Source organism: Erythranthe guttata, chromosome 8, assembly GCF_056151865.1.
Source record: "Erythranthe guttata isolate IM_541 chromosome 8, IM_541, whole genome shotgun sequence".
NCBI classification, from domain to species: Eukaryota; Viridiplantae; Streptophyta; class Magnoliopsida; order Lamiales; family Phrymaceae; genus Erythranthe; species Erythranthe guttata.
Window position 1 is genome coordinate 25866810 of NC_142540.1, and position 12310 is coordinate 25879119.

General features: G+C 36.5%; 3 protein-coding genes across 4 annotated transcripts; 1 reads left to right on the plus strand and 2 right to left on the minus strand.

Moving 5' to 3' along the window:
- Positions 1–1406: 1406 nt before the first annotated feature.
- On the minus strand, positions 1407–3624 carry LOC105965293 (alpha/beta-Hydrolases superfamily protein). 2 transcript variants are annotated; one of them, XM_088822592.1, is made up of 6 exons: positions 3322–3624; positions 3069–3210; positions 2820–2990; positions 2491–2731; positions 2095–2186; positions 1407–1924 (listed from the first exon to the last, which is right to left on the minus strand). In XM_088822592.1, the coding sequence occupies exons 1-6, from the start codon at positions 3509–3511 to the stop codon at positions 1666–1668; spliced, it is 1095 nt and encodes a 364-aa protein (XP_088678718.1). In that variant the 5' UTR covers positions 3512–3624; the 3' UTR covers positions 1407–1665. The 2 variants fall into 2 exon arrangements, with proteins under 2 accessions (XP_088678718.1, XP_088678719.1); XM_088822593.1 differs by having other exon boundaries at positions 3069–3206; positions 3321–3450.
- Positions 3625–5310: 1686 nt separating this feature from the next.
- On the plus strand, positions 5311–8904 carry LOC105965294 (calcium-dependent protein kinase SK5). Its single transcript, XM_012989828.2, has 7 exons — positions 5311–6130; positions 7123–7266; positions 7353–7505; positions 7615–7730; positions 7937–8104; positions 8207–8431; positions 8528–8904. The coding sequence occupies exons 1-7, from the start codon at positions 5491–5493 to the stop codon at positions 8684–8686; spliced, it is 1605 nt and encodes a 534-aa protein (XP_012845282.2). The 5' UTR covers positions 5311–5490; the 3' UTR covers positions 8687–8904.
- Positions 8905–8944: 40 nt separating this feature from the next.
- Positions 8945–10249, minus strand: LOC105965295 (Thioesterase superfamily protein). Its single transcript, XM_012989830.2, has 3 exons — positions 9991–10249; positions 9760–9903; positions 8945–9203 (listed from the first exon to the last, which is right to left on the minus strand). Exons 1-3 carry the CDS (start codon positions 10162–10164, stop codon positions 9057–9059), a joined length of 465 nt encoding a protein of 154 aa, XP_012845284.1. The 5' UTR covers positions 10165–10249; the 3' UTR covers positions 8945–9056.
- Positions 10250–12310: the final 2061 nt, after the last annotated feature.

The window sequence follows — 12310 nt, forward strand, 5'->3', positions numbered from 1 at the left end:
TTCCCCAAGTTCTTCACCCTATATAAGACCATTCCAAGCACACAATTAGGGATCTTTTTTACGCAATTTGGAGAGCAACAAAGCAATAACGAAGACGAAGAATTCGAAGACTTCAAGCATAGATTTATCGTCTATGATTTATTTTATTTGTGTTTTTGCTTTAATCATGAGTAGCTAAATTACTTGTTTCTAGGATTTTATTTGGAACCCTATGTGGGATTTATGAACCCTTTTCTATGATTTTATGCAAGTTTTAATTCCGGATTATTTCTTCTACTTGTTTTATTAAGTGCATGAACTTGATCAACTTATGTGCTTTTATGTTATTGTTAATCGCATGAATCGGAAGATCGGGTTAATAATTAGAACTGTGGTAGAAGAGCCTTTGTGGTATTAACATAGGAATATAGTTAATCTCTTAGGTAGCCATTATTGAGATTTGTGCTTAATGCTGTGTTCTAGAATTAATTGCATAGGAATATAGTAATTGAATCTAGAGTATTAGAATCGTAATACACGCGGAAGCGGGTTATGATTATTTTAGCATCTCAGGTTAATAATTCGGGTTAATTGCTTGCATAATTGAAGGAATTGGGGGAGTAATAATCACATAGGGGGAAGAATAAAATCCTAGGCTCGCTTATCTTGATTAAATCTTCGTTTTAATTGCTTTCTTGCTTTGTCTTTTTAATTGCTTTAGTTTAATTTAGTTTATTAATCCTTTTTCGACTGTGTAGGGTGGGCTTGATAATAATTGGTAGAATTTAGCGTCTAGGATTAGATAATTAAATATTCCCTGTGGGTTCGATATCCGGACTTTTAGTCCACTATATTACTTGTACGATACGTGCACTTGCGTGTAGGTTTTCGCCCAACAAGCGTGCTCTCTTCTCGGCGTATAATTTTTCTGGCTTTTTGGAATTTTGTAGAATTTGGAAGTGGGGATAGTGTTTTAACGGAAAAATATGGAGGAATTTGATATCTTTCAAAAGGTAAAGTAACAGAATTTGTGGGATTTTGATTGAGGGTACTGATGGAATTTAGAAAAATATGGGTTTTTGTCAAAATAACAAATTTGAGTTTGGATCTACCCCTATTATTTGTAAGACTAAGGGGGTTATATCTAATGAACCCTTATTGAAAATATTAATAAATTAATAAATTATTAATTGATGTATAAATTAATAATTATTAATTTATCGATAAGTTAATATTTCGTAAATTAATGAAATTTTGATGGTCCCAACTATATTAATTTTTAGGAGTTTAAGTCTATATGATTTATGGGCCCAAATCTATCAAGACCCATAAAAGAAGAAGACTTGTCACAAAGTCATGTCAACCAAGGTCATCGTTTATAGTTCAATATGTATCAGGTTCAATTCATGACTTGGGGAAATTACATATGAAGAGAATTGTAAGCCACGCAAGAAATTTTGTGTTCTCGTACGTATGTGGAAATAAAAATGGAGTCTTGGTAAACATTAAATAATCATCATTTTACAACAAAAATCATATATAACATATATGTAATATGATGATCACAAATTGCAGACGTACACACGTGACCTGATGCTCATCAATGGCGAAGCCAAGACTTGTATATGAACTAAACAAATATGTTACCAACCAATAATTTGGTTCAAAAATCGAACACATGTTCGTTCATAAAGCTTGAGGTAAAATTGAGAGCCAATCCAACAAGGCCTTATTCACAAGCTCTGGAACTTCATCGTGCGGACAGTGTCCTGCCTGTAGATTTACTATCGAACTGTTTGGATAGAATTCTTTTATTCGAACAGCTTTAGCGGGACCCATCCATGGATCCAAGTCACCCCATACCAGTAGCAACGGGCAAGATAATTGGCTCAATACACTGTCGAGCGTGTACTTTCTTTGATTCGACATAAATCTTGTCATTAATCTGCATATTAAATAGTTCGACCGAATAAATTATTCCGAGATATGTGGTAAATTTAGTCCAGAAAATGTAAAACAAGGGCAACATTTGACACACATATATATCATACATGCATATATATTTGAAAAATCAATGTAATAAATTGAGTTCAAACAATCCGAGTATATATATACCTGTAATAAACTTCGCCAGCATTTGGGTCATCTGCAGGCTTTGTAATGGATTCGACAAGATAGTCGTCCACATTCGCAGAGTTAGTATATACCTGAAAAAATGGAGATTCAAATAAATAAAAAAAAACAAAAAAAGTTAGGCTTATTGTTGTTATAGCTCACTATCTCAGCAGATATAACAATAATTCGAGTTTTTCTATACTATGTTGTATCTCGTAAAACAGATTACGTGTTCCACAGTTAGCACTCTTCAACCTTCATTAGTAAATTGCCACGAAGATGACTCATATGTATTTACCAGAGAAGGCCGAACAAATACTATGCCCAAGAAAAAAGAAAGAAAGAAAAAAAGACAAGCTTTTAAGGTTGTATTAGTTCCAATGAAGTGACACGTACACTTTTCAAGACAGACTCGACACGAGCTGGTTGCTTGGCTTGCCAAAACAAAAACCCGAGTACCGCGCGTTGAAAAATATCTTTGAGTGGCTTCAGGATATACTTTTGCAAGACGTTTTCTTCAGACTCGTTAGGTGAAGGCATGGCGTCACCGAATTGTCCAGCACTGTTTAGTAATACAACACCTTTAACTTGATCCTGCAGCGATTCTGCAGCTATCAAAGCAGTAAATCCTCCTAAACTGAAACATCAATTATGAAACACAAGTCACGAAAACATATATACAGCATGAGATTATAAGTAGAGAAAAAAGGAAATTAAAGAATTGCCTATTTCCGACTAAAACAGCAGGTTCTTTAACAATCTCCTTGACGAAATCGACAACTTGATCTCTCCATACAAGGGCATCGTAGTCAATAAGAGCCTTCTCGCTCCATCCAAACCCTAGCAAATCTACTGCGTAGACCTTGTACTTTTTTGCCAGCTCAGGTATGTTGTACCTAAACAAGAGTGAATCAGTACACAGGTGATCATATCCTTCAAATTCAAAATTAGTCGAAATCGAAGAGGCAACGAACCTCCAATGAAAAGCAGAAGCCCCAAAACCATGAATAAGAACAATGGGGGAACCCTCCCCTTCGACTACGTAATGTATTTTTCGATCTCTCCACGTCCAGTAATTATACCCCTCTGGTTTAAACACTAATTTCTCCAAACCACCTAAGGGTGAGATAAATATTAATTAACTAGCACAAAATCCATAAATAAATAAATAAATAAATAAATAAATAAATAAATAAAATGATGAATGAATGAAGCAGAGAAATGTGCCTTGTGATTTTGAGGGTTCTGCAGCAACAGTAGAAGCCATTGCTGAAGCTCCAGCAACAACAATTCCTTTAAACGCAAAATCCCGCCTGCTAAAACCACATATGCTGCTGCTCCCTTCACATTTTCCAATTCTATGATGATGAGGCCTTGAGAAATCAAACTTGAAAGAATTGGGCAAAGAAGTTGACATTGTGTATAGAAATCAGAGATGAAGTCAGTTAGTTTGAGCATAAGAAGATAATTGGGGAAGAAGAGGTGAAGAAGAAGATCCTGTTCATCATACTCGTGGGAAATTATTTGCCTCTAATTTTTATTGAGCTAATTGCATATAAGCCCCTGTGTAATTTCAAATGGGCGAAAAAGTCCTTATGTTATAAAAATTAGCACAAACTCCCCTATATTGTTTTTAACAAAGCACATCGCCCCTTAATATTAAAATGGGCAGTTGACTTATAAAAAATTACTACTTTACCCCCAATGAATTTATCTACTGTAAACAAAATTAAGAAAAACAAAAAAAAAACAATAAAAAAAAGAAAAATATATATAATGTTCTTCCCCGTCATAATGCCCAGCTGCAACTCCCAAACCCACCGCCATCGATTCCATCTCACCTTCCGAATCTCCGCCATTTTGTCCTCCGGCCTCATCACCGCCTAGCCCATCGGCGAAATATTCGCCTCAACCATCAGCCGACGACTGCCACCAGCCAAAGACCACCTTCCATCAGCCCTGCCCCTTCCACTACACAGGCACTTGCGGTCTAGGAACGAGAGATAAGTGGTTGCAATGGTGAGAAGCTTGCGAATCGAAGCAAAATGGATGAAGTTGCAGAGAGGGGAAGCAAATTGCAACAAAGTCTACCATTTTTGGTGTGTGTGTGTGTGTTTTGTGTTTTTGTTTTTCCATGATTTCTCCATTTCACAAACTAAATCATGGAAAACCAAACTATCGTGGATGGATTGTAGGGATTCTGCTTCTCAATTTTGGACTGTTGATACTTTTAATAATATTGGATGGTGAGGAAGAGGGCATTTCTGAAAACATTAGGGACTTGATTAAAAAATATGAAAACTTTCATTTTGGGTCTGTAATTTTGGGGTGAAGTTGTAATTTGCGGAATATATTTTTAAAGGATATTTTGGTCTTTTCTCGTCCAAAAACAAATGCCCAATCGCACAAACCCCGCGTGTATCTCACGTCGAGCTCAGAGGGTCTTTATTGCCTTTGACTAACTTTCATAGGGGGGTCCTTGCTAATTTTTTTAACACGAGGGGTTTTTCAGCAATTAGAGATTACACAGGGGTGGTTCTTGCAAAAAACCCAATTTTTATTTATTTATTTATTTAATTATTTGCCTTCCGTCCAAATTATTATTTCTTTTATTTTCACAAATTAATTAATATTTTGTTTCGCCATAAATAAAATATCTCTTCACGTGAAAATGAAAACTAGTGGGACAAAAAAACTTTCAAGTTTCAAATAATTCATGTATCAATAATTCAATACATAAAATATAACTTTATTTGTTAATTAAGAAACAATTTTAAAAAATATATACACACCCGGAAAGTTAGATGCTACATCCGACTATTAAATAACTACACACATACACATTGATGTGTGTGTAAAATCTACGATGCAATGTAAATCGATTTTTGCTTGGATTTGCATTCCAAAAATATTAGCCATTAACATAAATATTATTAGCCCTTGCATTAATATATAACATATACACTTCAATAAAACAAGGAAAAGAAGCATTGCTCCTTTTCCCCAATTAATTAAATATATATATGTATGGTTTGATCCACTCTATTAATTGAATAAAATAAAGATAATTAATTAAGTAATGATTGCAAAATGAGGGTCACAAGATCTACTATTTATCAAGTATAGTAGTATTTATAAATAATAAAAAGAAGAAAGAAAATCAAGAAAAGAGAAACAGCAGGTGGAGTGAATCTAGATAGAGAAAATCTAGACACCGGTTTGCAGGTAAAATAATAAACTATTATTTAAGATAAATAAAAAATAAAATACAAGTCAAGATTTAATCTCTCATTTCTCTCTCTCTCTCTTTCTTTCAGTCTTCTTCACCCCGCAATCAAAATCCAATTTCAAGATTCACGGCCGCCGGAAAACCCATAAAAAACCCACCACCAAACCATGTCGTCGTCAACTCCATCTCCGTCGCACAGCCATAAGAAACCCACAGATGACAACCAAAACGAAGATCAAAAAAACAAAGCACCAGAGATCAAGAAACCAACATTTTTCACACAGCACCCACAAAAACCCACATGGGTTCTCCCATACAGAACCCCATCTCTGAAAAGCCTCTACTCCATCGGCAAAAAGCTCGGTCAAGGCCAATTCGGGATCACCTTCCTCTGCACTGAGAAATCGACCAGCATACCCTACGCCTGTAAGTCTATACCCAAAAAGAAATTGATCTGTGTTGAGGATTACGAGGATGTTTGGAGGGAGATTCAGATAATGCACCATTTGTCGGAACACCCGAATGTAGTGAGAATAAAGGGTACTTACGAGGATAGTTTGTTTGTGCACATAGTGATGGAGTTGTGTGCTGGTGGGGAGCTGTTTGATAGGATTGTTCAGAAGGGGCATTATAGTGAAAGGGAAGCTGCTAAATTGATCAAGACGATTGTCGGTGTCGTCGAGGCTTGTCATTCTTTAGGTGTTATGCATAGGGATTTGAAACCTGAGAATTTCTTGTTTATTAGTAGTGATGAGGATTCTGCTCTTAAGGCCACCGATTTCGGCCTATCCGTATTCTACAAACCAGGTCATTTCGGTGTTTTTTTTTTGCGATTTCGATTTGTTGCTACTTGCTAGTATATGTGTGTTAATGGTGGTTTGGGTGTTTTTCTGTATTTTCGTGATTTTCTTGGGTCGTAAAATTTGGTCGTTATCTTTATTTGTTTTATATCAATGATCGTGATGTTACTATGGAAACAGAGTCTTCATTTGTTGAAGAATGCAGTTATGTTGTTTTAGAAATCGGAATTTGACGTATTATTTTTATTTGCTTCCATATGGTAGGTGGCTTCATTGCCTTGTTATTCTTCCTGCCATTAGTACTTTTGAACTTTTAGTGTATGATATTTTCTATCATTAATTGTGCACCTAACGAGTTTTGGTCGTTTCTTTCTTTTGTATGTTGGACAAGAAACGTTGTTCTTGCTCATTAATTCTGGGTTTTTTATCCTGTTTAAAGCATTTCATTTTGCTAACTCTGGTTCGGTTGACTTGAAATTTTACCTGCATTCACATTTCACAAACTATCCTCTGATCTTGTTCTTCAAGATCATGTGATATTCTGAATACATCCATACTTCGTATATCTTATCAGCCTCTGAAAATGCGTAGTTTTGAACCTACTTCTGCATCTTAATAAAAAAAAATTACGAGGCAAAGGGGATGAATAGTGCAAATTACTAAGCATCAATCATACGGAATGGTGTTTTGAATTTGTTCTTTTTAAAAATCTTAGGAAAATTAAAAGGAAAAAGAAACGATTCCCTTTTCAATGTCCTATATACTTCATCGGTACAATCTATTACCTAATTTATGTATTTTACCTTATCATGTTTAGCTATTTGTGCAAGGGGAATGTTTTCTTCACATGGCCTTGCTTTTGTTGTGTTTTAGAGCACGTGTTTCTTATTCTTAAGCTGTTGTTTCACGTTCATGCAAGTTTATTTAATCTCGCATAGCACACACGTTTCTACTTGTTAATCTTTTTGTTTCTAATTTGGAATTGCTTCGTATTTTCAGATGAAAGTTTCTCCGATGTTGTCGGGAGTCCTTATTATGTTGCACCTGAGGTTTTGCGCAAGCACTATGGACCTGAGGCAGATGTATGGAGTGCTGGAGTTATCTTATATATTTTACTCAGTGGTGTTCCTCCTTTTTGGGCTGGTATTTATATTATTTCTTCTTCCCCTAATTTATTCACTATTTTTCAATGGGAATCTCGTAAATTAATTTTTTTCTTGTGACTGCAGAAACTGAGATGGGAATATTCCGCCAGATACTACGAGGAGTTTTGGACTTTGATTCCGAACCATGGCCTATGATTTCGGATGTCGCCAAGGATTTGCTAAGAAAGATGCTTGATAGAAATCCCAAGACACGATTAACTGCACATGAAGTTCTGTGTAAGAAAGTTTTGATGGCAATAAAATTTGAAGCCCTTCATTCTTTGAAACAATTGATCATTGCAGTTTGGCAAAATGAAATTTTGTTCTGTTTTCGTTTCTGTGCCAGGTCATCCGTGGATTGTTGATGACACAATGGCTCCAGATAGACCTCTCGATTCTGCAGTTTTATCACGCCTCAAGCAGTTCTCTGCTATGAACAAACTTAAGAAGATGGCTTTACGTGTAAGAATTTATGCGGTCCTTTCATGATTTTTTATTTTTTTTTCATATGTTGGCATCTATATACAGTATGTTTCTTGATGAGATAATATGATTTAATTATGAATCTAACTTGTGTTCATATCCATGAAGTCTGACCTACTCCGTATGATCTTTTTGGTGACGTTTATTTTTTTCGGAATAATTTATTAACGCGATTGTTTTTGTAGGTGATTGCGGAGAGATTATCTGAAGAGGAAATCGGTGGTCTGAAAGAGCTGTTCAAAATGATAGATACAGATGATAGTGGAAGCATAACTTTCGACGAGCTCAAAGAGGGTTTAAAGCGAGTGGGCTCTGAGCTGATGGAGTCCGAGATAAAAGATCTTATGGACGCGGTAAGAGAAAATCTCTAAGAAAAACCCACACAAATTACGTATTTTACCCTCTGAAACTTGTCTGAAAATATAAAGAGTGGTTTCCTTTCCTTGTACTGGCAGGCTGACATTGACAACAGTGGGACAATAGATTACGGGGAGTTTCTTGCAGCAACTGTGCACTTGAACAAGTTAGAGAGAGAGGAGAATCTTGTCTCGGCTTTCGCCTTCTTTGATAAAGATGGTAGTGGTTATATTACGATTGATGAGCTTCAACAAGCCTGTAAAGATTTTGGTCTGAGCGAGCTTCATTTAGATGAGATGATCAGAGAGATTGATCAAGATAACGTAAGTAGTATCTCGTCTACTAATTACTTTGCCACGTCTTTTTATTTCAAGAAATCGGGTTCATTTTGAGACAAAAAAATGTGAATGTTAATGCAGGATGGACAGATAGATTATGGGGAATTTGCAGCGATGATGAGAAAAGGAAACGGAGGGATTGGGAGGAGAACAATGAGGACTAATGTTGATTTGGGGGAAGCGTTTGGATTAGGGGTTGCAGATAATAATAATAGTAAAGGAAGCAACTCGCAGACCTAAATTGGATTTGTCTACTCCGATTTTCCCTTTGATTTTTAATCCAATTTTGTCATAGCAATTACCCCCCACCCCCACTGAAGAAGCCTCTGTAAGGATATGCAAAACTTGAAGCTGTAGGTTAGATTTGCAAGAACAGATTGGTGTTTGCATGTATCTAACATACTGAATTGTATTCGGATTATTTCTGCCAAATTTTATATATAGCACAATATTATATACATGAGCAATATAATATGTAATAATGAATCAAAATGAAGATTTAAAGAAGATGATTTCATATATGCCTGATGTGAAAACAGAATAGTTCTTTATTCTTAGTGGATACAATTTTTGCTAGTGGTACAGGCAATGCATAAATGCAAGGGTATTTTCACATCTTACTGGTAGCTACAGGCAGGTATTTAGTGTGACGACCCTGAGCAATAAGTTTTCCAGTCTTTTTACTTGTGAAGTCGACACTGACAACAGCGACCGACTTTCCCACGCGTAATGCCTTTGAATCTATCTCGATTTCCTCCTGAATACAAGTAGGTATATAGCAGATACAGGTCAGTGCATTTAATTCTTGAATCTCATAAAATATACAGATTGCAAGTAACTTGACGACAAAGATGAAACGAAGCACAGGGAAAACTAACTAGAAAATTAATCACAGAGAAGATTCTTCTAGTTATAATTTCAATCTAATTACAACTACACAAACACGATGACTGAGCTATATAACTGTATTGAAATGTTATTGAACACAAACACACACACATACACACATCTGAGCTACATAACTCCATTGATGATGCACAAACACTCGAAGTTACGTTTATAATGGCTTTGTGAAGAAAAATAATGGAGCTTAGAGTGGGGATTTAGCCGGAAAACATGGAAAGGATCCACCTTTAGAATTAAATTGTTAACTTGGGTGAGGTGATCACAAGTTAGGTAAACAATGGTTTTACTAATACACCAAAAAAACCTGTACAGCAAAATCACAGGCAGGCAGTGAACAAGTAAAATCAGCAGCACTGAATTCGAAAAAAAAGAAAAAAAAAAAGAGGGTGAATAGAGAAGAGACTGACACCAACATAAGCGCCAGACAAGTATGAAACGTTGATCTCGACGGAGACACCTGTTGTAGGAGCACCCATCGTGTAAATAACAGCTGATCCTGCTATGTCAACCAGCGCCGCCGTGGCTCCGCCGTGCAACGTATTCCCAGTATTCTTCAGTGAATTCCAAAACAAGCAATCAATAAATCAATCAGTCCGATTGCAAAATAATCGGGGAAAACATGAAATTGGAGAACAAACCAGGAGGCGAGGGGGCACGGTGAGGGAACAAACAACGCGGCCGCGTTCGATGCGGTCGATTTTGAGACCTTGCATCACAATTGGCTCAATGAATCTAGCTGGCATCGAATCCACCGTGAATTCATAGTCGCCGCCGTCTTTCTCCACGAACTTCTTCACTGATTCCAAATCCATTCTTCTTCTTTTTCTACTTCCCCAATTTCAAATGTGTTGTGTGTACTGTGTACTGTACTGTGAACTCGAGATGAAAGAGGAAAACAGTTTTTGAAATTTATGTTCGATTTCAGTCCCTATTGTCCCATTTATTTCATTTTTACCCTTGCATCTTTCTATGTTTACACATCTAGTCCAATTGTTTTTTTTTCTTTTCCCTTACCTGTTATGAGTTGTGAAGTTCAGCAAGTTGTAAAACCTATAATTAATCTATCAAGAGTTAATATAACAGCTTCACTCTCAAGATCACACACAACACACAGTTGCAGATAACAAATAAAGAAGAAGAAACAGAAAATTTTACGAGGTTCGGATCTCGGTGTGAGAGCTACATTCTCGGGAGCAGTACAAGCTCCAATTCACTATATGTTGGGATCAATATAGATACAATCACAGAGATTATAATCTCTGCTGTAAACAAGCTCGAGATCTACCAGAAACCCTAAACCCCTCACACAAGTGTTTCTCTCTGCACACAGTGTATCCCCAAATTGATGCCCTCACTCCTTGAGACTTCCTTGCTATATATAGAGAACTTTCTCTCCAAGCAATGCACGAGAGCCATCCACTCCTTCCACCAATCAAATCAGCTCAAGTGTAACAACCCACATGGCTGACTAGGATGGCTGAGCAGGCAACTTAAAACTCACGTACTTCTCACATGATGCAACTATAGTGAATATAATGTGTAATCTAGATATTAGAACCATACATTAATAAATCTCCACCTTGATTATAATATCATCTCACTACTTGTACTGCTCTTCCATGTTCCTCAAGAACATGCGGCCAGGAGTTCCCTCCTCCTTCCTCACTTCTGCCAAGTCTTAACTTGTACAAGCTCCAAACAATGTTGGAACTTCGTGGATGGTAAAGGTTTAGTTAGAGAGTCAGCTGGATTTTCGTCCCACTTTCATAGCTTTAATCTTCCCTGCTTCAATGACCTTTCTGATGAAGTGTAGCTTTATGTTTATATGTTTTATTCTCTCATGAAACATGGGATTTCTCATGAGAAACAAAGCACTTTGGCTATCACAATGCAATGTGATTTCTTCTACCTTCCCAGACAGTTCTTCAAAGAAACCTCTTAACCATAAACTTTCTTTCACTGCCTCAGTTGCAGTAATATATTATGCTTCTGTAGTAGAAAGTGCAACTACTTTCTGAAGTGATGACTTCCAACTTATAGCTCCTCCATAAGACGTATATATGTATCCTGACAAAGACTTCCTTGTGTCCAAACACCCTGCATAGTCAGAGTCAACATATCATCTACATATAGAAGCAACATAATCTGATCCTCACCTCTTTTTCCATTTTGATACACACAGTAGTCATAGCTGCTTTTCTCAAACTGAATGGAGTGGATAAACAGATCAAATCTCTTATACCATTGCCTTGGTGACTGTTTCAGACCATATAGAGACTTTTTCAATAAACAAACCATGTCTTCACTTCCACTATGAAAACCTTCAGGCTGCCTCATATATATAGTCTCTTCTAACTCTCCATGTAGAAAAGTTGTGGTCACATCCATTTGCTCAAGTTCAAGATCAAATTGATCAACTAGAGATAATGCAATTCATATAGAAGTCTGTTTAACAACTGGTGAGAATATTTCATTGAAATCTATGCCTTCTCTCTGAGTAAAGCCCTTTGAAACAAGCCTTACTTTAAATCTTGGCTTTTCAACTCCTAGTATATCAGTCTTCAACTTGTAAATCCACTTACAACCAACTAACTTCTGGTCTTTTGGCTTAGTAACCAAAGTCCAGGTAAAATTCTTCTTTAAAGACTGCATCTCAACTTCCATAACTTTCATCCACAGGTTCATTTCATCACATTCAATGACTTCTTTAAAAGATGATGGTTCACTTCTACGGTTTCCATTTGCTACAGACAGAGGATAGGAAATAATATCAGCATATCCCAGTTTCGTAGAGGCTCTTCTGTCCCTTCTGGTTCTATCTCTGGCCAGTTGATAGTCTTTAAGATCTGTAGTGTCTTCTACTTCTCTCCCCTCAGTTAACTCTTCAAAAACTTCTTCTGAGTTGGTAGGATTTGCTTAATCATCATCCACATATCTTATTACATCATCTTCAAGCTC